The sequence below is a fragment of the Mustelus asterias genome, chromosome 13, assembly GCF_964213995.1.
Source record: "Mustelus asterias chromosome 13, sMusAst1.hap1.1, whole genome shotgun sequence".
NCBI classification, from domain to species: domain Eukaryota; kingdom Metazoa; phylum Chordata; class Chondrichthyes; order Carcharhiniformes; family Triakidae; genus Mustelus; species Mustelus asterias.
Genome location: NC_135813.1, coordinates 65,516,303 through 65,543,463, shown reverse-complemented (window position 1 = coordinate 65,543,463; position 27,161 = coordinate 65,516,303). Strand labels below are relative to the sequence as shown.

Here is a 27,161-nt window from a genome sequence, read left to right as displayed (position 1 = left end):
TTAAAGTAACTCGGGCGAAATTGCAGCCAACTGTTCTATTCTTAATTGATCATTTTGTAAGACTGCAAAACTGAAATTATTTTCATTCCTCAGACTTTTCTTATCTTTAGGATTTTAAAAAACACAAATTTGATCTTTTATCAATCTATTTTTAAAATCATCATTCTTTTTGGCTTTGTAGTGTTCTGCACTATGAGCCTTGACTCTTAAGTGTTATTGTGAAACTACTCAACTATTTGAAAATCTGGAATAATTGCAATAGTTTTTATGTAGAAATTTAATGCATGTTTTGAGATTTCAAGCTGCAAAGCTTTGGACAAAAGTTGTGCAGAAATGGTGTTACGTTCACGAGGGGTCATAGGTTCAAGGTGAAGGGGGGGAGGTTTAACACAGATATCAGAAGGACATATTTTACACAGAGGTTCGTGGGGGCCTGGAATGTGTTGCCGGGCAAGGTGGTGGAGGCGGACACACTGGGAACGTTTAAGACTTATCTAGACAGCTATATGAACGGAGTGGGAATGGAGGGATACAAAAGAGTGGTCTAGTTTGGACCAGGAAGCGGCGCGGGCTAATTGTTCCTTGTTTCTTGTTTCAAGGCTTCATTCTATGATCATCTTGCTGGTGCCAGTACCGAGCGAGACTGCGGATAGTTGGGAACCTGTCTCGGGGGCAGGGAATTCATATGGTGTTCGTGGAAGTGGAAAAGACTAGGGTTGGGAAGCATTTTCCGATCAGGGCCAGTGTGATCTCCTGGACTCGTTTCGATCGCCTCAGGGGGTCGGAGAGGAATTTCCCAGATTTTTTTTTCCCCATATTGGCCCTGGGGTTTTCACTCTGGGTTTTCGCCTCTCCCTGGAGATCACATGGTCTGGAATGGGGGGGTGGGGGTGAGTTAATAGGTTGTGATGAACAAAGCATCGTAGCTGTGAGGGACAGCTCGGTGGATAGGATATTGGTATGTAGATAGGCTGGAAAATTGGGCGGGGATCCTGGATTCAGGATTCGATCCTGGACCGGGGAGCGGCGCGGGCTTGGAGGGCCGAAGGGCCTGTTCCTGTGCTGTATTGTTCTTTGTTCAAAATTTATACCCATTTCTGCAGTAATCTTATCAAGGAGAATTTACAGCAAAACTTTCCAGGAAATTCAAGACCATTATTTATACATGCATATTACAAGCTGCTGGCTCACTGATCTATCCCAAATTTTAATCACTGAGGCGCAGTAATTTTGTAGTATCATGGTGACCTGTAAGAAGAACTGTGGATCACATATTCTGAAAGCAAGCATAAACTTTGGATAATATATCATATGTAGTTTATTATGTAGACAAAGCTAAATTTATAGTATTGCAAACTGTTAAACTAAAGTTGTTAGTTAGAACATTTAATTAGCAATTATTTGGTTAGAACTACAATATCTTTGATCAGATTTGAATTTTCCCCTTGGGTGTGAGAACCAGACGAATAATTTTATCCTCTTTCCCCAATTATACTGCCTTGTACTATTTGTAGATGAGGTGACGAGTGAATGACCTGGTCTTGGGCTTCTGCAATTCCCGTTGCTCAAAGCTATCCACTAATTGCCTATTTTCGTCTTAGAATATGAACCAAATATACATCCGTCTGGAGGCTGAGCAGTTTTCCTTGTGAAAATTATTTTTTAGTACTTATTTCCTCTGATCCCTAAGGCTCTTGGAGGGATTCAAGCTGAAGAATTGATGCCACTTCTGATAACAGCACTATGGGTGTACCTACAAAACAATATAGATTGCAATGGTTCAAAGGCTGCTCCTTTTTTGCGGGCAGTTAGAGATGGGCAATAAATGTTGTCCTTGCTAGCAACTCCCAACATCCCGCAAACAAAGTTTTAAATACTGCCATTGGATACTGTGTTTTGCTTTTGGGCATATAACTTTTGGCCATATCTTTTATCTACATTGATTGAACTCGTCTCAATACGTGTGCTGTCAATGACAAGAGTGTTTACTTTGATTTTGTGATTTGCATTTGGAAGACATTTCTTAAGTAGTGGACAGCGTTGATTGGAGGAAATGGTTCAGTTTTTTTCTTCAAACATGCCCAATTCTTTGGCATTGCATGCCTATTGGTTCTGGCATATTTTCAATACATACGATCAAAATAAGCCATTTGTGATTTCACATGGTGAGAACGAAAACTTTTTCCAAGTGCTCTCTAGTTTGCCTGTTGACTCCTTCCTCGTCTATGAAAGGGATTTGAAAGTTGAATGATATTCCCACTTCCTCCATAAAACCTTGAATGTAACTTTTGGTTTTAATTTTATATGTGGGCGTCACTGGCTTGGCCAGCATTTATTGTCCACCCCTAGTTGTCCTTCAGAAGCTGGTAGTGAGCTACCTTCTTGCACCGCTGTTGTCCCTGAGGTGTAGGAACACTTTGTGCTGTTAGTGGGGTGTTCCAGAATTTTGACATGGCGACAGTGAAGGAATGGCGATATATTTCCAAGTCAGGATGGTGAGTGACTCGGAGGGAACCCTCCAGGTGGTGGAGTTCCCAGGTATCTGCTGTCCTTGTCCTTCTGGCTGGTAGAGGTTGTAGGTTTGGAAAGTGTTGCCTAAGGAACCGATGAACAACCATGTACACTATCTACAAGATGCATCTTGTAGATAGATAGTGTACATGGTTGTTCATCGGTGGAGGAGGGATTGAATATTTGTGGAAGAGATAACCTACCTCCGGGTAGCTCTGTTTGTGTTAGATAAGGTTTTTATTGTGGAAAACTATTTTGAACATAGTATTTGTTTACATCTTGCAATTTGAGCAATTGTTTAATTTGACTCCCTTACTTGGGAGCTCCTCTGGGCCATCAAAGATCCCACTGTTAAAGAAGACAGGAGGAGGTACTTGTCACTGAATTGGTTATTTTCATAGTAAAGATGTTCACAAATATTCTCCATGACTCTTTTGGAAGTTCTGTTCAATTTTAATAGCATTTGGCTCCTGAATTGAGGGTAAAGTCATTTCCAAATATATATTTACTAAATGAGCTGTAAATTGCATTGTCTATTGCTAGTAAATTATTAATGGGAAAGGAAAACTCCCATGACATACTTGTATTGCTCATGGGTAAATATACTGAAGGTTTTTGTTGATGGCATGTTATCTAGGAAATTGTCTTGCTGTAGGTATTTACTATGTTTGGCTACATTACCATTCCCACCAGAAGCAAAAAGTTGTGGATTCAACACACACTATATGATTTGAGCACTAAATCTAGGCTGACGTGTGAAGGTGGAAGATACAGTGGCGTTGTCCAAAGAGCAATGAGTTCTAATTGTGTCCTGGCAACCATTCCATTCGCCACCAGCGAGTGGGAAATATACAGAGTAGGAAACTTACAGCGAGGTTAAAGAACACAAGAAATGGGAGTAGGCCTCATGGCCTATTGCGCCTGCTCCGCCATTGAACACGGTTATCATAGAAATCATAGAATCATAGAAACCCTACAGTACAGAAAGAGGCCATTCGGCCCATCGAGTCTGCACCAACCACAATCCCAACCAGGCCCTACCCCCATATTCCTACATATTTACCCACTAATCCCTCTAAACTACGCATCCCAGGACACTAAGGGCAATTTTTAGCATGGCCAATCAACCTAACCCGCACATCTTTGGACTGTGGGAGGAAACCGGAGCACCCGGAGGAAACCCACGCAGACACGAGGAGAATGTGCAAACTCCACACAGACAGTGACTCAAGCCGGGAATCGAACCCAGGTCCCTGGAGCTGTGAAGCAGCAGTGCTAACCACTGTGCTACCGTGCCGCCCCAATGAGTGATCTTGGGTTTCAACTCCAGTTGCCTGCATGCTCCCTTTATCCCTCAATTCCCTGAGAGGCCAAAAAAGCTGCCTATTCCAACCTTAAAAAATATTCAATGATGGAGCAACCACAAGCCTCTGGGTTGGAAAATTTCAAAAACTTCATTACCTTTCAAGTGAAGTAATTTCTCCTCGTCTCAGTCCTAAACAATTGGTCTTTTACCCTGAGACTGTGCCCAAGTGTTTTAGATTCCTTGACCAGTAGAAACAATCTCTGTGCCACCCTATTAAGACCCTTTGTGCATATTTCAATGAGATCGTGTCTCATTCTTATGAACACCAGCAAATATAAGCCCAATTTGCTCAGCCTCTTGATATAGGCAAACCCCCTCACCCTGAGGATCAATTTAGTGAACTTTTGCCACACCACCTCCAATGCAAGTATATCTTCTCTTAAATGTCAATGCTTGGGATCTCTTCCATAGTTTTTTTTAAGGGCGGCACGGTGGCAGCGGTTAGCAGTGTTGCCTCACAGCGCCAGGGATCTGGGTTCAATTCTGGCCTCGAGTCACTGTCTGTGTAGAGTTTGCACGTTCTCCCTGTGTCTGCATGGGTTTCCTCCGGATGCTCCGGTTTCCTCCCGCACTCCAAAGATGTGCAAGTTAGGCGGATTGGCCATGGTAAATTGCCCCTTTAGTGTCTGGGGGACTGGCAGGGCTAATACATGGGGTTACGGGGATGGGGCCTGGGTGGGATTGCTGTTGGTGCAGACTCGATGGGCTGAATGGCCTCCTTCTGCACTATAAGGATTCTATGATTCAGAAGTATAGACACTAGTTCAGGTGTAGTAGTATCAGTAAAATCCTGTACAATTGTAGCAAGATTTCTTTATTCCTCGGCTCAAGTTCCCGTGCAATGAAGGCCAACATGCCATTTGCCTTCCTAATAGCTTGCTGGACTTGAATGTTAACTTTCAGCATTTCTTTTGCAAGCGTACCCATGTCTCTTGAACGTCAATGCACTGGCAAGTTTCTCACTTTTAAAAAAAAATTCTGCTTTTCTATTCTTTTGACCAAAGTGAATAACTTCACACTTCCCTACACTATATTCCATCTTGTTGGCTGATCACGTAACCGGTCTATATCTCTGCAGGCTTTTTGTGTTCTCCCCACAGCTTAGCTTTTCACCTAGCTTGGTATCATCAGCAAACTTGGATACATTACACTCTGTTGCTTCATCTAAGTCGTTATTATAGGTTTATAAATAGCTGAGGCCCCAGCACTGATCCTTGCGGCACTCCACTATTCACTGCCTGCCAGCTTGAAAATGCTCCATTTATGCCCACTTTCTGCTTCCTGTCTGTTAACCAATCCTCTATCTATGCTCATATATTCCCTCCAACTCCATAAGCCCTTATTTTGTCTATTAACCTTCTGTGTGGCACCTTATGGAATGCCTTTTGAAAATCCAGGTATACTAAATCTACTGGTTCTCTTTAGCTACCTAATTATTTCCTCGTGAGTTTGTCAAACAGGATTGCCCTTTAGCAAAGTCATCTTGTTCTGATTATACATTGCTTTTCTAAGTGCATGTTAAGATTTCCTTAAATTCCAGTATTTCCTGAACAACTGATCATAGAATCCCCACAGTGCAGAAGGAGGCCATTGAGCCCATCGAGCCTGCGCCTACAACAGTTCCACCCAGGTCCTATCCCTGTAACCCCACGTATTTACCCTGCTGGTCTCCCATACACTAAAGGGGCAATTTACCATGACCAATCAACCTAACCCGCACATCTTTGGAACGTGGGAGGAAACCACAGCATCCGGAAGAAACCCACGCAGACATGGGGAGAATGTGCAAACTGCATACAGACAGTGATTCGAGGCTGGAATTGAACCCGGGTCCCTGGCGCTGTGAGGCAGCAGTGCTAACCACTGTGCCACCATGCCGCCCTGATAAGCTAACTGACATGTTGTTCCCTGTTTTCTCCCTCTCCCTCCTTTCTTGAAAACAAGTGTAATATTTGTCAACTTTCAATCTGATGGAACCATTCCCAAATCTAATTTTGGAAAACTGTAGTTAGCGCATCCAGTGTCTCTGAAGCCTTTTAGAATCCTAGGGTGTAGGCCATCAGATCCCAGGGATTTGTTAGATTTTAGTCCCGTAAGTTTCTCCAATACTTTTTCACGGCTTATATTAATTTATTTAAGTTCCTCACTCCTTTTAGCCCCTCGGTTACTGTCAATTTCTGATGTGAAACTTGTGTCTTCTAATAATAATGCAGAGTCAATATGATTTTGTAAAAGCAAAATTGTGTTTAATTTAATAAAGATCTTTGAGGAAATAACAAAATGAATAAAGGGGAACCAGTTGATATGGTGCATTTGAATTTCCAAACAATATTTGTAAGTTGCCACATCAAGGGTTACTACACAAGATAAGAGTACATATGTAGTGTGTAACATATCAGCATGTATAAAGGATTTGTTAGCTAATAGGAAAGTGAGAGTAGGGATAAATGGATTTTTTTTGTTGGGTTGGCTAGCTGTAACGAGTGGGAGTGCTCCAGGGATCAATGTTGAAGCCTCAGCGATTTACAATCTACACCAATGACTTAGATGAAGGGACCAAATGTATGGTAGCTAAATTTGCCAGTGACACCAAGATAGGAAAGTAAGTTGTCAAGAGGAGGTAAAGAGTCTACAAAGGAATATAGATGGATTAAGTGAGGGGGCAAAAAGTTGTCAGATGGAGTTTACTCTGGGAAAATGTGAACGTGTGCACTTTGGCAGAAAGAATAGAAAAGCAGTATACTAAAATAGAGATTGCATACTTTGGTAAAGAGGATCTAGTGTCCTAGTACGTGAAACACAAACGGTTAGCATACAGATATAGGAAGGCAAAGGGAATGTTGGAAATGAAAGGGAACACTATTCCCTTTATTGCAAGAGGAATGTAATATAATGGGAAATTTCACTGCAGCCTTGGTGAAGCATACAGATCTTGAGGGGACTTGACAGGGTGGATAACAGGAGGATGTTTCATCTTGTAGGGAAAGACTGGAACTAGGGATACAGTTTAAGAATGAGGTTTCCTTTCAAGAGTGGTGAGGAGAACATTTTTGACTGAGGGTTGTTAGTCTGTGGAATTCTTTTTCCCAGAAAGCAGTGGAGGCTCAGTTATTGGGTTAAACAAATCTTAGATAGGGGAATCGAGTGGTTTGGGGGGCAGACAGGAAAGTGGAATTGAGACCACAAACAGATGAGCCAACGTTGAATGTTGGAACAGGCTCAAAGGGCAAAATGGCCTAAGTTCTCTGTTCTTATGTTGATATAGGTTACAGGTTTTCTTTGTCTGAACAGTATAATCAACAAAGTTTTATTTTTTTCTCCCCTGTCAAGGTCTCTGAATATGGACTTTGAGAACCAGGATAAAGATAAAGATGTGAATGCTTCAAATGGCACTTTCAATGCAAACAATGCCAACAATAGTAAGTAGAAAAGACTCAACCTCATCTGGCTTTATTTCTCCATTTAATAAGAAAAACATATTATTTCTGTGCTTGAGTTGCTTTAAAGTTTATTGACTCATGGAGTGATGTGAAAGGATGACCATATGGTGCAATGGCATATGCCACCCCAAAGGCTCAATGCAATTCCAATCAGTCCTCTTGCATTGGGAGTTGCTGAACATGAGTGTTTTCCATGAAAATGCAGAAATTTGTATTGGCTACTGTGATGCACCTTCATGGCATTTTCATAGTTTCATAGAATTCCTACAGCGCAGAAGGAGGCCATTCGGCCCATCGAGTCTGCACCAACAACAATCCCATCCAGGCCCTATTCCTGTAACCCTACATATTTACCTGCTAATCCCCCTGACACGAGTCAATTTAGCAAGGACAAAAGTAGAGAGAGAAATTACGGGTGTGTCAATAGCTCCAGATCTCTGGAGGCCTTGTGCAAAACTTTAAAGAGCATCTGTTAGAGATATTTTGAGATGAGTACTTAATGATGTTGCCATCTTTTGCCGGTACATCATTAGAACATGAAATATAAACGAGGGTAGACCAATTTGTATAATTTGAGTAGATCATTTATTAGTACCATTTGAAGAGTGTAATGGCAGAACTACACACTTAGGAGTTCAACTGTTTGGCAGTGCATAATTTATCATATTGCTGGTAAATTATCTGTTGGTTGTTCCTTCCAATATTTCAGTTTACTAATATCAATCCGTAGAAGACTGTTTAAAAAGAAATTGAGTGGACTTTGTGCTAGATGCGCAGAACAAGATGACTACCACTTAGAAATACTGTAGTCACATAGACAAATCCCTGTATTTTATTAAACTTCTGACATAATACAAATTGAGGTATAGGCCAGCACTGATAGATCACTGAAATGAAAAGGTTAAAAGTTATTTGAAAATATTCCAACTTCTGTATGTGAATTAATATCAAATCACAGTAGGAATTTGGTGTTCAAATTTTTACACTAATTAATCCTACTTTAATAATCAAGACCGTTCAGTTAATTTTATTTCAAAATTTTACTGTTGAGGTTGATTTGGGGGGGGGGGGGTGCGTGGCGTGGAGCAGAGAATTTGAGACCATTATTTTGTAGATGCATTTCGGAATGCAGTGCAAAAAAGCTGCCATTTGTTTCATCCTTGCCTTCTGGATTTAACTATAGGGATCCAACTTGAAATAAGCTTCCCCATCCATGATTTTTTTTTTAAATGCTGAAAGAAAAATCTGTGCCACCAAATGTGATACATTGGTTCAAAGAGCTGTCTCACAGGTAGGTCTTATAAAAAACAGTTTGAGCTGCAGGGCAAATTGGCAGGACTAATGTTTGCATTGGCTGTGGAAAGATTTGTGCTGCAGGTCACAAAGAGTTTATGGGGTCTGGAAAGAAGTGTGCTATGTTCTGAATTTTGTTTTTATGGCTTCCTTGCCTCTCTTGCTTTACTCAACCACCCAAGCAAAAGAAAATTAGTGGATTTGTTTAGATTAGTTCATCAGTTTGCAGTGTGGAGTTAATTTTCACACTTTGATCAATTCTGTCTTCATTTAGCTTGCAGTTATTACACAAAAGAAATTTTGATAATGATCATAAAAAGCTTTTAGAAATCCAACCTTTAATTTTATACCTATTAGCAAGTTTCCCCCTGATCCTATCTTCGGTCATTATTCCTGAATGTCAATTGCCTTTACTGCATTAGTATGTCAGATGTCATTGGACCAGTAAATGGTGTTTGCAACAATTGCTATTTAATTACAGATCCAAAACTGTTTTGATACTATAACCACGAAATTACTTATGCAACTAATAAATTACTCGTACTCATTTAATGGATAAATAACTAAATCCTTAGTAGTGATTTAAAGTTTCGTGTCACAAGTAGGCTTACATTAACACTGCAGTTAAGTTACTGTGAAATTCCCCTAGTCGCCACACCCCAGTGCCTGTTGGGGTACACTGAGGGAGAATTTAGCATGGCTAATGCACCTAACCAGCACATCTTTCGGACTGTGGGAGAAAACCAGAGGAAACCCACGCAGACACGGAGGAGAATGTGCAAACTCCGCACAGGCAGTGACCTGAGCTGGCAATAGAACTTGGGTCACTGGCACTATGAGACAGCTGTGCTAACCACTGTGCCACCGTGCTACCCACATTGGGTGTGTTTTTAGGTACCTGTCAAATATATTTTCATATCCTAAGCTGACTATAGATTATGAAACAAAAACACTGGGGAGAAGCGTTTTCTGTGTTTTTTTGCCTCCAAACTTGGATAATATTTGCACCTAATTGGTTACTTGTCACTTACAACATGCACAACAGTACTTCAGAACTTAATTTTTGTCTATTTTCCTCTGTTTGATGTGGAGAGTTTAAGCTGTCTTGCTGGATGCCATTTAGAAAAATTTATAACATTTCTAAAATGTATGTAACAAGAAAATTTGGAGCACGGTTACCTATTCCATAGAGTTGCATTACGTGAACAAGCCATTCTGTCCAGCAAGTCCGTGCCAGTGTTTATGCTTCACAAAACCCTGCTTCTGCCAGTCCTTATCTAATGCTCAGAGCATGTCCTTCTGTTCCGTTCTCCTTCTGCATTTATCTAGTTTCCCTTTTGAATGCATCAATGCTATTCACCTCTAATACTCCCTGTGATAGTGAGTTTCACATTCTAAACTCTGGGGCAAAATATTCTTCTTGAATTCCCTATTTGTATTTCTTAAATGAGTGATATTTTATGCAAGATAAAAATGCTTCTGTATTTTGCCAGCCAACACCTTGCATATTGCTGTCATCCAGTTTTTTTTTGCGTGGCTTTTTTTTTTCAACTACTAGTGTCAGCCATTGCAGTTTGTATATCTATGGTTTGCATTGGAACAGAGGCTTGAGGTGGGTTATGAAGAACTCTAATAGTAATTATCGGAATAGGCGCAGTCAATTTGTCTTGGATAGTGGGAGACATTGAGACTTTGAAAAATGTGCAAGCCAGTTATCTTAACATTATTGGCATTATAAAGGATGTAATAGCGGAGCATTAAAAAATATATTAATGTAATCAGTCAGCATAGCTTCATGAAGAGGAAATCATGCCTGACAGATTTATTCGAATTCTTTGGAATGAGCATTATAGATGAAGGGGAATCGGTAGATGTAATATATTTGGATTTCCAAAAAGCATTCAATAAGGTACTGCATAAAAGGCTATTTAATTCGATAAGAGCCCATGGTGTTGGGGGTACTATATTAGCACGGATAGATGAATAGATAACTAATAGAAGACAGAGTTGGGATAAGAAGGACATTTTTAGAATGGCAACATGTAACTAGTGGAGTTCCGCAGGGGTCAGTGTTGGGGCCGCAATTATTTGCAATATATTAGTGACTTGGATGACGTTACCTGGGACAAGCTGCGGCAGCTGGATCTCTGGCACTGAGTCTGGTTCTGCAACGCAGAAGGGAGGGTGGAAGAAGAGGAGAGCGGTAGTGATAGGGGACTCGATAGTCAGAGGTACAGACAGGAGGTTCTGTGATCATGACAGAGACTCCCGGATGGTTTGTTGCCTCCCGGGTGCCAATGTCAGGGATGTCTCTGATCGCGTGCACAGCATTCTGAAGTGGGAGGGTGATCAGCCAGATGTCATGGTACACATCGGTACCAATGACGTAGGAAGGAAGAGTAAGGAGGTCCTGAAGTCTGAGTATAGAGAGCTTGGTAGGAAGTTAAAAAGCAGGACCCTGAGGGTAGTAATCTCAGGATTGCTACCTGTGCCACGTACCAGTGAGGGTAAGAGTAGGATGCTCAGGCGGATGAACACATGGCTGAGGAACTGGTGTAGGGGGCAGAGTTTCAGATTTCTAGATCATTGGGACCTCTTCTGGGGCAGGTGGGACCTGTACAAGAGAGACGGGTTACACCTGAACTACAAGGGGACCAATATACTTGCAGGGAGGTTTGCTAGTGTTATTGGGGAGGGTTTAAACTAGATTTGCAGGGGGGTGGGAACCAGAGTGCCAGAGCAGATAGTGGAGTGGGGGTGAAAATAAATGATCATGCAAAATCACAAATAGAAGGGTTGTGTGTGGTGGTAATCTTCTGAGGTGTGTCTATTTCGATGCCAGGAATATTGTGGGGAAGGCAGACGAGCTGAGGGCGTGGATTGACACATGGAATTATGACATTATAGCCATTAGTGAAACTTGGCTACAGGAGGGGCAGGACTGGCAGCTCAATCTTCCAGGGTTCCGATGTTTCAGACGTGATGGAGGCAGAGGGATGAAGGGTGGGGGGGTGGCATTGCTAGTCAGGGAAAATGTTACAGCAGTGCTCGGGCAGGACAGATTAGAGGGCTTGTCTACCGAGGCCATATGGGTGGAGCTGAGAAACAGGAAAGGTATGACCACATTAATGGGGTTGTATTATAGACCACCCAATAGTCAGCGAGAATTGGAGGAGCAAATCTGCAGAGAGATAGCAGACAACTGCAGGAAATATAAAGTTGTGATAGGGGATTTTAATTTTCCACATATAGATTGGGACTTCCATACTGTTAAAGGTCTAGACGGGTTAGAGTTTGTAAAATGTGTTCAGGAAAATGTTCTAAATCAATATATAGAGGTACCAACTAGACAGGATGCAATATTAGATCTCCTATTAGGAAACGAGTTAGGACAAGTGACGGAAGTGTGTGTAGGGGAACACTTTGGTTCCAGTGATAACGCCATTCGTTTCAACTTGATCATGGATAAAGATAGATCTGGTCCTCGGGTTGAGGTTCTAAACCGGAAAAAGGCCAAATTTGAAGAAATGAGAAAGGATCTAAAAAGCGTGGATTGGGACAGGCTGTTCTCTGGCAAGGATGTGAATGGTAAGTGGGAGGCCTTCAAAGGAGAAATTTTGAGTGCAGAGTTTGTATGTTCCTGTTAGGATTAAAGGTAAAGTGAATAAGAATAAGGAACCTTGGTTCTCGAGGGATATTGGAACTCTGATAAAGAAGAGGAGAGAAATGTATGACGTGTATAGGGAACGGAGTAAATAAGATGCTTGAGGAAAATAAAAAGTGCAAGAAACTACTTAAGAAAGAAATCAGGAGGGCTAAAAGAAGACATGAGGTTGCTTTGGCAGACAAGGTGAAGGATAATCCTAAGAGCTTCTACAGGCATATTAAGAGCAAAAGCATAGTAAAGGATAAAATTGGTCCTCTTGAAGATCAGAGTGGTTGGCAATGTATGGAACCAAAAGAAATGGGGGAGATATTAAATGGGTTTTTTGCATCCGTATTTACTAAGAAAACTGGCATGGAGTCTATGGAAATAAGGCAAACAAGTAGGGAGGTCATGCAACCTATACAGATTAAAGGGGAGGAGGTGCTTGCTGTCTTGAAACAAATCAGAGTAGATAAATCCCCAGGACCGGACGGGGTATTCCCTCGGACCTTGAAGGAGACTAGTGTTGAAATTACAGGGGCCCTGACAGATGTATTTAAAATGTCGGTATCCACGGGTGAGGTGCCGAATGATTGGAGGATAGCTCATGTTGTTCCGTTGTTTAAAAAAGGCTCAAAAAGTAATGCGGGAAATTATAGGCTGGTAAGTTTGACGTCAGTAGTAGGTAAATTATTGGAAGGAGTACTAAGAGATAGGATCTACAAATATTTGGATAGACAGGGACTTATTAGGGAGAGTCAATGTGGCTTTGTGCATGGTAGGTCATGTTTAACCAATCTATTAGTTTTTTGAGAAGTTACCAGGAAAGTAGATGAAGGGAAGGCAGTGGATGTTGTCTACATGGACTTCAGTAAGGCCTTTGACAAGGTCCCACATGGGACGTTAGTCAGGAAGTTGCTAGGTATACATGGAGAGGTAGTAAATTGGATTAGACATTGGCTCAATGGAAGAAGCCAGAGAGTGGTAGTGGACGATTGCTTCTCTGAGTGGAGGCCTGTGACTAGTAGTGTGCCACAGGGATCCGTGCTGGGTCCATTGTTGTTTGTCATCTATATCAATGATCTGGATGATCATGTGGTAAATTGGATCAGCAAGTTTGCTGATGATGCAAAGATTGGAGGTGCAGTGGACAGTGAGGAAGGTTTTCAAAGCTTGCAGAGGGATTTAGACCAGTTGGGAAAATGGGCTGAAAAATGGCAGATGGAGTTTAATGCAGACAAGTGTGAGGTATTGCACTTTGGAAGGACAAACCAAGGTAGAACATACAAGGTAAATGGTAGGACACAGAAGAGTGCAGTAGAACAGAGGGATCTGGGAATACAGCTACATAATTCCCTAAAAGTGGCGTCACCGGTAGATAGGGTCGTAAAGAGTGCTTTTGGTACATTGGCCTTTATAAATCAAAGTATTGAGTATAGGAGTTGGAATGTTATGGTGAGGTTGTATAAGACATTGGTGAGGCCGAATTTAGAGTATTGTGTGCAGTTTTAGTCACCTAATTACAGGAAGGATATTAATAAGGTTGAAAGAATGCAGAGAAGGTTTACAAGGATGTTGCCGGGACTTGAGAAACTGAGTTACAGAGAAAGGTTGAATAGGTTAGGACTTTATTCCCTGGAGCGTAGAAGAATGAGGGGAGATTTGATAGAGGTGTATAAAATTATATTGGGTATAGATAGAGTGGATGCAAGCAGGCTTTTTCCACTGAGGCTAGGGGAGAAAAAAACTAGATGACATGGGTTAAGGGTGAAGGGGGAAAAGTTTAAAGGGGATATTAGGGGGGACTTCTTCACACAGAGAGTGGTGGGAGTGTGGAATGAGCTGCCAGATGAGGTGGTGAATGCGGGCTCACTTTTAACATTTAAGAAAAACTTGGACAGGTACATGGATGAGAGGGGTGTGGAGGGATATGGTCCAGGTGCAGGTCAGTGGGACTAGGCACAAAAATGGTTCGGCACAGGCAAGAAGGGCCAAAAGGCCTGTTTCTGTGCTGTAATTTTCTATGGTTCTATGGTTCTACATTGCTTGGTGTACTTTATAGACCTCCAACTAGTGAGAAGGATGTAGAAGGAGGACGATTAGGGACCAAAAAGAGAATTTACACATAGAAGTAGGGGGCATTGTCGAGGTATTAAATGAATGCTTTGCAGCCGCCTTACAAGGAGGTAAATGCTACATGTGTCATGGTGACAGATGAGAACTTTGTCCCTAGAAGGGTTCAAAATTGATGAGGAGGAAGTATTGAATAGACTGTCGGTATTTAAAGTTAACAAGGCACCGGGGCCAGATGAGATGCGTCCAAGGATATTGAAGGAAGTGAGCATGGAAATTGCCGCGGCGCTGGCCCTAATCTTCCTGTCTTCTCTAGATTCAGGGGAGGTGCCAAAGAACTGGAGAATTGTAAATGTTATGTCCTTGTTCAAAAAAGGTTGTAAGGATGGCCCCAGCAAATACAGACCTGTCAGTTTAACATCAGTGGTGAGCAAGCTTATGGAAACAATTATTCACGATAAAATTAGTATCCTATGGAAAAATGTGGGTTGATTAGGAAGAGCCAGAATAGATTTCTAAAGGGGAAATTGTGTTTTCAAAAAACTCCAAGTTTATTAGAGGTAACAGAAAGGGCCTGAGGGTAATGATGTGGATGTGGTGTACATGGTTGTTCAAAAGACATTTGATTCAGTGCCACACAACAGACTTATTTACAGCTCATGGAATAAAAGTGACAGCAATGTAGATACAAAATTGGCTGATGAATAGGAAACAGGGAATAATGCTCAATAGATATTTTCCAGGCTGGGGAAAGGTTTATAGTGGTGTTCCCCAGGGGTTGATATTGGGACGCTTACTTTCCCTGATGTACATTGATGATCTAGATTTTGGTGTGCAGGGGGAAATTCCAAAGTTTGCAGATGATACAAGACTCGGAAGTATTTTAAACTGTGAGGAGAACAGTGTAGAACTTCAAAAGGCCTTGGACAAGTTGATGGAGAGGGCAGATAGGTGGCAGATGAAGCTCAATGGCGAAGTGTGAGGTGATGCATTTTGATAGGAAAAACATAGAGAGACAATAATGAGGGTAAAATTCTTAAGCTGGTGCAGAAGCAGAGGGACCTGGGTGTATTATCTACATTGATCATTGCAGAAGGCAGGACAGGTGGAGAGAGCAACTAATAAAGCATATCGGATTCTGGGCTTCATTAATAGTGATGTAGAGTAGAAGAACAAGGAGGTTATGCTGAACATTTGCAAGACACGAGTTCGGCATCTGATGGAATATTGTGTCCCATTCTGGGTGCCACACAACAGGAAGGATGTGAACACAGTGCGGAAGAGGTTTACAAAGATGAGAAACTTCAGTTGTGAGGATAGATTGGAGAGGTTGGGACTGTTCGCCTTGGAGAGCAGGCGGCTGAAAGGAGATTTGATATGATGTTCAAAATCATAAGGGGGCTGGACAGATAGAGAAACTGTTCCCACTTGTAAAAAGATCAAGAATGAGAGGGCACAGATTTAGTGATTTTCAAAAGGAGCAAATGTGTTGAGAGAAAAAACTTCACGTAATGAGTGGTTAGAGTCTAAAATGCATTACCTGCAAGTGTGGTGGAGGCAGGTTCAATCAAGGCATTCAAGGGGGCACAACCTGATTATTTGAATAGAAACAATACGGGGAAAAGACAAGGAATTGGCATTAAGTCATAATGCTCATTTGGAGAGCTGGTGCAGACATGATGGACTGAATGGCCTCCTACTGTGCCACAACAATACTGTGATAAATACCAACATAGATGGGGTGGCCATGCAAAGCTGTCAGCAGGGAATGTAAACAGTATATCGCGTCTCACATCCTCAGGCCATTACAGAGAGAATTAATGTGAATTTTCTGTCTTGCTCGCGCTCTTCCCGTCTGCACCATGTTCTCACTGCCTCGTTCCAGCAGCATTACACCATTGCTTGTGATAGATTGATTGAAAAAGATAGATTGCTGTATTCCTTTGAGAGAGTTAGATCTGTTTCCAGCTGTGGTCGGCACCACTTTGCATGGGAGATAGGTGTCTTTAATGTAAATGAAGGTCTGTGTAATCTCCGGGATTAGAAGAATTTTTGTGCTCTTTTCCAGATCCTTTTGCTAATTTGGTTTTGTTTTTTTTTTACATAGGTTTTTGCTTCTTTGCAAAGGATTGTCTGAAAAGTGCTCCATCTATGCCTAACTAAAGAGTTAAAGATTGTATTCGATTTAAATAAAGGTTTATAATATTGCCAAGAATAGTAGGAACCTGGGAATGGAGAGAATATTAGAAACAAACGAAATGGAAGCAAACAAACTTGCGCATCATCCTGATTTGTTGTCCAGCTCCCACTCATTCTTTTGACTCTTGTATATCTTCCCTTCCCTTTGTAACATCATCGGTGGCCTTGTCTTCAAGATCCTCGGCTGCTCGCTATGGGAATGCACTCCCGAAATCCCTTTGTCTCTCCATTATGTTAATACATGTGACAATAATAAATCAAATCAAATTGTAATACCGTTGAGAACGAAAGTTCAGGACCATAAGAGCAGTGATTATAGAGAGCCAGAGTTCAGGATTCTCTGATTAGCCTCTGATTTCACAGCATGTCTGGGCAACCTTCACGGCACACTGGTTGTTCTAGAGTGCAAGCTTTGAATTGGTTCATGTACTGCTGCAGGCTATCTGGCTACTGTGGAGACAACGATGCAGCTAGAAGACTAAGAAGTGACATGTGGGGTGGGGGGACATGAACATTGACCATCACACAAACCGCAGAGAAATTTAAATAAAATGAACATGTACTTGCTATTCCTTCGTGTATTGGAGAGAAGAGGCACTCTGCACAAAACTTTTTTGAGACTAGGAGAGAGGCACAAAACATTTGTGGTTCAGTTAGTATATGTATTGTAACAGTACTTCATTAAATCTTCATCTCGTGCCATTCCAGCTTTCACATGCTATCCCTCATTCCATTTGCCCCTCTCCATCATCTTCATCCCATTTCCCATCCAACTCTGCTTCCTACGACATCCCCATTATAAACATACATTTCATTCTGTCTTCACCATCCCCACACCCGACCACCTGTGCCCTCCATTGCCCCATTCCAAACCCCCAATACGCCCAACCAGGGTAACTACAGAAGAGACTGTCAAGGTTCAATCTCATCAGGAATCCCATAACCCAGCAACAACTAGCTGAATGAACTTGTTTGTAGAGGAGGGAGGGTTTTGTTCAAGCTAGGGTAACTTTGTTATTGGGCCCCCATTCCTTTCCACTGTAATTACTTTCCAAGACTCCTCTGTCCCTCACACGCTACGATTGCTTGACCTGCATTCATCAAAAGAGATCAAAGTCTCCCAAATGAGGCTGGAAAAGTAATAATAGGAAACAAAGAAATGTTACTTTGCATCAGCCTTCACGGTGGAAGACACCAATGGGATGCCAAAGCTCCAGGAGAATCGGGGCACAGGTGAGTGTAGTGGCCATCATTAAGGAGAAGGTTCTGGGGAAACTGAAAGGTCTGAAGGTGGATAAAAAACCTGGACCAGATGGACTGCACCCCGGGGTTCTAAAAGAGATAGCTGAGGAAATTATGGAGGCATTGGTGGTGATCTTTCAGCAATCACCTGGAGGCAGGGAGGGTCCCAGAGGATTGGAGGACTGGGCGGCACGGTAGCACAGTGGTTAGCACTGCTGCTTCACAGCTCCAGGGTCCCGGGTTCGATCCCCGGCTCGGGTCACTGTCTGTGTGGAGTTTGCACATTCTCCTCGTGTCTGCGTGGGTTTGCTCCGGTTTCCTCCCACAGTCCAAAGATGTGCGGGTTAGGTTGATTGGCCAGGTTAAAAATTGTCCCTTAGAGTCCTGAGATGTGTAGGTTAGAGGGATTAGTGGGTAAATATGCGGGGGTAGGGCCTGGGTGGGATTGTGGTCGGTGCAGACTCGATGGGCCGAATGGCCTCCTTCTGCACTGTAGGGTTTCTATGATTCTATGAAAGTAGCTAATGTAACACCGCTGTTTAAGAAGGGAGGGAGGCAGCAGATGGGAAATTATGGGCCGGTTAGCCTGACTTCAGTCATTGGCAAGATTTTAGAGTCCATCATTAAAGATGAGATCGCGGAGTACTTGAAAGTGCCTGATAAAATAGGACTGAGTCAGCACGGCTTTGTCAAGGGGAGGTCATGTTAAATACAGACAAATCTGTTAAAATTAGATAAAGGAGAACCAGTGGACGTGATTTATTTAGATTTCCAAAAGGCCTTTGACAAGGTGCCGCATAGGAGACTGTTAAATAAGTTAAGATCCCATGGTGTTAATAGTAAGATCCTGGCATGGATAGAGGATTGGCTGACTGGCAGAAGGCAAAGAGTGGGGATAAATGGGTCTTTTTCAGGATGGCAGTCGGTGGCCAGTGGTGTACCTCGGGTCAATGCTGGGACCACAACTTTTCACAATATACATTAACGCTTTGGAAGAAGGAACTGAAGGCACTGTTGCTAAGTTTGCAGATTATACAAAGATATAGAAAGTCATAGAAAGCCATAGAAACCCTACAGTGCAGTAACAGGCCATTCGGCCCATCGAGTCTGCACCGACCACAATCCCACCCAGGCGCTAGTCCCATATCCCTACACATTTACCCGCTGATCCCTCTAACCTACACATCTCAGGACACTAAGGGGCAATTTTAGCATGGCCAATCAACCTAACCCGCATATCTTTGGCACGTGTAGAGGGACAGGTAGTCTGGAGGAAGCAGGGGGGCTACAGAAGCTCTTGGACAGGTTAGGAGAGTGGGCAAAGAAGTGGCAGATGGAATACAATGTGGAAAAGTGTGAGGTTATGCACTTCGGAAGGAGAAATGGAGGCATAGACTATTTTCTAAATGGGGAAATGCTTAGGAAATCAGAAACACAAAGGGACATGGGAGTCATTGTTCAAGATTCTCTTCCGGTTAACGTGCAGGTTCAGTTGGCAGTTAGGAAGGCAAATGCAACATTAGCATTCCTGTCACGAGGGCTAGAATACATGAGCAGGGATGTATTTCTGAGTCTGTATAAGGCTCTGGTCAGACCCCATTTGAAGTATTGTGAACAGTTTTGGGCCCCGTGTCTAAGAAAGGATGTACAGGCCTTGGAAAGAGTCCAGAGGAGGTTCACAAGAATGATCCCTAGAATGAAGAGCTTGTGGTATGAGGAACGGTTGAGGACACTGGATCTGTACTCGTTAGAGTTTAGAAGGATGAGGGGAGATCTTATTGAAACTTACAGGATACCGCGAGGTCTGGATAGAGTGGACGTGGAGAGGATGTTTTCACTAGTCGGAAAAACTCGAACCAGAGGGCACAACCTCGGGCTGAAGGAACGATCCTTTTAAACAGAGATGAGGGATTTTTTTCAGCCAGAGTGGTGAATCTGTGGAACTCTTTGCCGCAGAAGGCTGTGGAGGCCAGGTCATTGAGTGACTTTAAGACAGAGGTGGATAGGTTCCTGATTAATAAGGGAATTAAGGGTTACGGGGAAAAGGCTGGAGAAAAATATCAGCCATGATTGAATGGCAGAACAAACTTGATGGGCTGAGTGGCCTAATTCTGCTCCTAGGTCTTATGGTCTAAATGTCACACTCGTTGCACACTGTACCTTACCGTTGCAATAAAATATTACAATGTCTATTTAACCAACTGTCATTCCACAGGTGCACTGGATTGACATCCGACCAGTCAAAAATAGTCCATCAGACAAAAACTGTTTTATAGTTTCACTGAAGTTGAAAACTTTGTAAAATTGAATTACTTGCAGTCTCAGTTTTTGACTGAAAACTAATTAGGAACGATCTGAAAAACGATAAAAGCTGAAAGCTAACTGTTATATACTGAGGTTAGGAATAGCTTAAACTGCTTGAACCTTGTTAAGAATTTGGGTGTAAAAGACCTCGAGAGGACTACAGTAATATTGAAACTGAGGGATGCAGAAGTTGCTACATAATGAGACATCAACTGAACTCAGCATGTTAGATTGCCTTAAAATCAATTCAGAGCATCTGCTTGGAATCAAAGAGAAATAGGGCTTGAAAATAGACTTTGACATTGGTATATTGCATACAGTGTATTAGTGTGAAACAGTGCTGGTCAGTGTAAACAAAGACATTTTATGCAGACTTGCAGACACATTCTAATTTTATGCGTCAGATGGCTCCATAAACCCTTTAATGTTTTCATTGTTTTCATTTTGCGTACCAGTGATAAATATTATGGGTCAATTTTCACCTGTCACACAGAAGGCTGTGTTTTTCACCACAGTAAGTGCTGTAGCAGTCATTGAGTTGTGCCTCACTGTCCTTACCGAAAAGCAAAATTTAGCAATATGATCAAGTAGTTGCGAGAATTTGTTCTGCAGCAGATCTATTGCTGTATATAACTTTAACTTTATGGGGTTGGTAGTCTGATGTGTTGGATGAAATTAAGCTGGCTGAAGAGCTTCCCTCACCTGAGAAAGTAAATTTGCGAATTGAGTTTTACATTTCCAGGTTGAGAAAACAGCTTGAAAATAACTTTCCCTACCCTACAAACAAGTTTATTCCGACAGTTGTTGCTAGGTTCTGGGGCTCCTGATGAGATTGCACCTTGACAATTTCTTCTGTAGTTGATGCATAAAATTGCATCTGGAAATTAACTTGTAATTATATGAACCATTACATTCTGGACTTTTGATTAACTGGAATAAATACCCAATCGTTCTCTGAAGGTGAATCATGCTGAGGTGTAATTCCTCGGGTGCTAATGGCCTTCCAATTCTGTGTTTGAGTAGTTATTTTTCTATGCAAACCTATCCCTTTTTAACCCAAAGCCAGTGCAGACGTTACTTGATTTGCCATAATCAGTGATTCCCCCTTTTCCAAAAAACATGCTCTCCAGTTCTAATTAAAATACCAAAACTGATATAAGCTTGCGTTTTACCCATATAATGTTTTGAGAGATTTGTTGGCTAATTTATGCAAAGATGATCGATCTTCCGGTTACAGTATTTCACTGTAAAGGCAGAGTAGTATGCTCAGCTTCACAATTGCTTGGGGATAACTTTTGTACATATATTTTTTAAGTTAATTTATTAGTCACAAGTAAGGCTTATGTTAACACTGCAATGAAGTTACTGTGAAATTCCCCTAGTTGGCACACCCTAGCACCTGTTCGGGTCAATGCACCTAACCAGCACATCTTTCAAACTGTGGGAGGAAACCAGAGTACCCAGAGGAAACCCACGCAGACACGGGGAGAACATGCAAACTCCACGCAGACAGTGACCCAAGCCGGGAATCGAACCCGGATCGCTGGCGCTGTGAGGCAGCAGTGCTAATCACTGTGCCACCATGCTGCCCACGTGGCGCATGTTACTCTTGTTTATATTTTTAATAATGTACAAAAGATACTTTATCCCCTATATCTGCAATTTCATACAACAAAATGTGCTATAGCTTGCTATTTATGTTCTATAATCTTCATTGTGGATGATTTGCTGCAATATGCTGTACAACTGTTATCCACAGCATGCTGGCTTTTTGTGTAGTCCCTTTCTCCTCTCATCAACCATCTTTTCCATAATATAGAAGAATAGAAAAGCAGATTCTCTTTAAACACCATGAGGAGCTGCCAATGTGTATTGTTGAAACCCTTCTTGGTATTGACCTTGTATTTGTACGTGAGCCAAAAACAATTTAAGGCAATCTTCAGTTATCAGTATCTGTAAAATATGGTGAACTTTGTCAAAATTATTTTGTTGCAAAACTCTTAACTAGTCATGTATTTGTTTTCTAGGTATCCAGACCATAGATTCGACACAAGCTCTGTTTCTTCCAGTAGGAGCATCAGTGTCTCTCTTAGTGATGTTCTTCTTCTTTGATTCTGTTCAAGTAGTCTTTACAATATGCACTGCAGGTATGTTTGTGTAATATTGTTTATGGAATGTGAATATTGTTTTTCTACGTTTTCAACCGTTGTGAAAATTTGGCCTGTAAACTAACTACTGAAGAAGTTGGATTCTGGTAAAGCTGTTTGGTGCCAAAACTTTAGAGATTGGCTGCCCCTTGAATTGCTTTTGGGCCACTAAGTAACTTTATTTATTGCCTTTAAAATTGAAAAACATCCCAAATTGCTTCGGAGCTAATCACAACAATGGATGGTGAACTAGAAAAAGGAAATAGTAGGAGAGATGACCAAAGGCCTGGCCAAAAAGATGAGTTTTGAGGAAAAGCATAAAGAAAGTAGCACAGGGAGTTCTAGACCAAAGTCCTGGATGATTGAAGGTATTGCCACCAGTTATGAGATGAAGACAGGGTTGAAGCGTGTGATGCACAAGAGTCTAGAATTCGATGATCAATCAAACTCATAACATGACATAAGTGATATACATCCATACACAGGGACAAGTTCCCTACGAACAAAATATATGAACGTGCAAATTAGGAGCAGGAGTAGACCACTTTGTCCTTCGAGCCTGTCCTGCCGTTCAATGAGATCATAAATGATCTGATTGTAACCTCAACTCCACATTCCCGTCTATCCCTAAAAGCCTTTCACCCCTTGCTCATCAAGAAGCTATTTACCTCTGCCTTAAAAAAACATTCAAAGACTCTTCTTGAGTTTAGAAGAATAAGAGGTGATCTTATTAAGACATGTAACATTCTAAGGGGGCTTGACAAGGCAGACACTGCAAAGACATTTCCCCTCATGGGAAATCTAAAGCTAGGGGGCACAGCTTCAAAATAAGGGATCACATACTTAAGAAAAAAAGGAATATCTGCTCTTAGAGGGTCATTAGTATTTGGAATAATCTTCCACAACAAGCAGTAGAGGTTAATAAAATATATTCAAGCCTAAATTGGACAGATTTTTGACTTGCAGTCAATGGTTAAGGGAGCAGGTGATAAAACAAAATTAGGGAGCAGGCAGGAAAGTGAAGTTAAGATTATTATCTGATGTGCCTTATTGAGTGGTAGGGTTGGCTCAATGGGCCAGGTGGCCTATATCTGTTCCTATTACGTTACGAAAATGTAAGCTATGGTTTTTGTTCCTGTCAATTTATTTTAAATTGTGAATAACTCTGATTAGCCTGTACAACAATATCTTTGGTATTCAGCACCCTTTTCTCCTCTAATATAAATTGTTGTAATCATTTAAATTTTGCATCCTTACATTTGTCCTGATGAGTGCAAGATGAAACGCTTCAGCAAAATTTCCCACTTTTCAACAATATTCAAGTCAATTAATACAAAAAAATTATTGATCGTGATAATATGTCTACAGGAGTCCACAACATTTTATTTTAATTTGAGAGGTGGAAAATACGTTGTACAGGCTAATTGGAGGAGTTTACAATTTAAAATAAATTGACAGGAACAAAAACCATAGCTTACATTTCGTAAGAACATAATAGGAACAGATATAGGCCACCTGGCCCATTGAGCCAACCCTACCACTCAATAAGGCACATCAGATAATAATCTTAACTTCACTTTCCTGCCTGCTCCCTAATTTCGTTTTACCGCCTGCTCCCTTAATCTTTGACTGTAAGTCAAAAATCTGTCCAATTTAGGCATGAATATATTTTATGAATTAACCTCCACTGCTTGTTGTGGACGATTATTCCAAATACTAATGATCCTCTAAGAGAAGATATTCCTTTTTTACTTAAGTATGTGATTCCTTATTTTGAAGCTGTGCACCCTAGCTCTAGATTTCCCATGAGGGAAAATGTCTTTGCAGTTTCTGCCTTGTCAAGCCCCCTTAGAATGTTATGTCTTAAGATCACCTCTTATTCTTCTAAACTCCCAATCAATCCCAATCTGCTCAACCTTAGCAAGTTTTCTAATTACTTGCTATACCTGCATGTTAATTTTTAGTGATTCATCTGTGGAAACACCCAGATACCTCTGTGCCTACATGCTGCAGTTTCTCTCCATTTAAATAACATTCTGCTATTTTGTTCTTCAATGTTTTCCCACATTATACTCCATCAGGCAACTTTTGCTCACACACTTAATTTATGTATACTCCTTTGCAGACTCTTTTGTTTCCTCGTCACAGCTTGCTTTCCTACCCATCTTTATATTGCCAGCAAATTTGGCTACAATACACCCTGTCCCTTCCAAGCCATTATTATAGATCATAACTAGTTGAGGCCCCAGCAATGATACCATATGGCACCCACTCAACCTGAAAATAACCTATTTATTCCAGCTCTGTGTTTCTTGTTAGTTAGCCAATCCTCTATCTCTGCTATCAAATGCCTTTTGGAAATCCAAATACACTACATCTACTGGTTCCTTTTTATCCATCCTATTTGTCACATAATCAAAGAACTCTAATAAATTTGTTAGAGAACTTCTCTTTCATAAAACCTTGTTTGTTCTATTTGGTGATAATGATTTTCTAAATGTCCTGCTGCTACTTCCTTAATGGATTCCAGCATTTTTCCGATGACAAGTTTGAAGCTAACTGGTCCATAGCTTCCTGCTTTCTGTCTCCCTTCTAGATTAGAGGTGTTATGCTTGATATTTTCCAGTCCATTCGAACCTTTCATAAATCTAGGGAATTTTGAAGATTTCAATCAATGTGTCACTATCTCTACAGCCACTTGTTTCAAGACCTTAGATGCAGCCCATCAGGTCTAGGGGACTTGTCAGCTTTTAATCCCATTAGTTTTCTGGTACTTCCTCTTGGTGATAGTGTTCTAAGTTCCTACCCTTGATTTTTGACATTGTTGGGAAGCTTTTTGTGTCTTCTACCATGAAGATATTGATTCAAAGTCTCTACCATTTCCTTGTTTCCTATTATTAATTATCCAGTCCCAAGAGACCAATGCTCATTTTAGCTGCTCCCTTTTTATACACACGTAGATGCTCTGGCTGTTTTTATACTTATTGAAATTTCACACTCTCACGTTCTAATTTCTGTCATTTGTTTTTGTTATCCTTTGCTGGTTTCTTTAAAAAAAATTATCTCCTGACCCACCACATTGGTAGGATGCTCTTTTGAAGAGTTGGCCCAGACTCGGTGGGTCAAATGGCCTCTTTGAGCACTGTAGGGATTCTATGGTGTTCTAAAACATTAAACCACATGGAATTTTTAATGGAACAACTCAAAAAGGTCTACAAGGTGTTAATCAGACTTTTCAAACATTCGGCTTTGCATGTTTATAGTTAAACAGTGAAGTAAGGGATACTTAGCTATTGTTTTCAGTTTCTTTAAATAGATTGGGTGAACTTTCTCCTGTTTTGTTAGCAATTTATCATGTGAGGTACATTTTGGGACAAGAACATTTCTGTAGCGCAAATGAGTCTTAGTCACCTTTTGGATTTCGATGGATTCAGGATGTTTATTTAGTCTTATTCCTAAAGCAGTTCTGCACTAAAAGAGTATCAAGTAGTAATATACTTACCCCTTTGAAATTCAAGTAACTTATTTGAAGTTGATCAAAAATAATGGTAACAGCCTTCGTGCTTCAGTCAGCATTGGACTAATGGCCTGTAACAGTCGTACTTAATTCCTGGAGCTTTCTTTAACACAACTGGAATTCTTAGTGCAGGACAACAATCAGAAATTATATGTCACTCTGGCAAATGCTGTTGTACATATTACCAATTCGATCGTGCTCTTCCTTTTCCTCTGCTGCTCCTAAGTGGAAGGGAATGTTGGGAATTTTTGAACAAAGAGCCCTTCCTTTTTATCACAGACGTGGCATTTCAGATGCCCCATTTTGTATTTTGGAAGGCTTTTAGGGCTGAATTTTGAAGCCTAGTCTCTTGAGATGATTACCCGCCCCTTTACATGACCCTGAGGCAGAGACGCTACAGTCACAGCCAATTGGTCACTAGGACAACCATTGAGCAGGCCCTCTGACTTCTGAAGATGTGGCACTGCACCTAGACCGATCAGGTGGCACCCTGCAGCATGATCCTGCAAGGGCTTTGAGCATGATGGTGATGGTCTGCTGTGCTCTTCAATAACATAGCTCTCCAGAAAGTTGTGGATCTTGAAGACTTTGGACCCAGATCATGGGGTGATGAGGAGGAGGAGCAGGACATGAGGATGTGATCGAGGAGGAAAGGAGGAAGATACAGAGCTTAGTTGGCTGCACAGTGAAGTGGCTGGGCCCGTTGCAGGATTCGAGGGTCTCTTCAGGATGCCATCAACATCAGGGATCATTTGATTCAGGCTCATTCCAGCTGGAGCACTCTGATCTGAGAGGAACATATTATGGAACTCACTTTGAGCTACCAGTGAGAACCTTTCCATTGAAGATTTAGCCTAGCTAGCATATCTCCTGCCAGATATACATCCTGCAATGGTAGTCAGAAATTTCCCTGTCATCATTCATAGACTTTTGGTCCATTTCGCCTGAGCTCTCTTCTCCTGTACTGCCAATAATTGAGGACGGGTGGTTTGATGAAGTGCTTAATTGTCCACCACCGTTCACGGCAGGATATGGCAGGACTGCAGAGCTTTGGTTGACCGATTACTTCACTCAGACTGAGTGGTGCTGTTGCTGGCATACTGTTCCAAAACCCTGATTGAACCAAGATTAATGGCAGGATGAGGGATATGCCATCCATGTGATGACATTCTGAATGCAATTCTACTGCCATTGATGACCCACAGCCAGTGTTTCATGGATACACAGTTTTGAGCTATTGGATCTGGGCCCCCATCCCCAAGGTACATTCTGTGGTCTTAATAGTGCTTCTTCCAAGTGATGTTCAGCAAGGAGGAATGCCAGTTCAGCATCTGAGTTGGGCAGTAGGTGGTAATCAGAGGGGGCTTTTCTTATTCATGGTTGACCTAATGCCCTGAGACTTTGATATTGAAGATTTCCAGGG

At 41.6% G+C, this 27,161-nt stretch overlaps 1 protein-coding gene across 1 annotated transcript in view; it reads left to right on the top strand.

The window, feature by feature from the left end:
• The window catches only part of sppl3 (signal peptide peptidase 3), a 187,613-nt gene that overhangs the window by 96,556 nt on the left and 63,896 nt on the right, over nt 1-27,161 (top strand). Inside the window, exons 3-4 of the mRNA XM_078226960.1 lie at nt 7,208-7,296; nt 22,102-22,221. Of these exons, the coding sequence (XP_078083086.1) occupies nt 7,208-7,296; nt 22,102-22,221 (209 nt within the window). The remainder of the gene's footprint in view (nt 1-7,207; nt 7,297-22,101; nt 22,222-27,161) is intronic.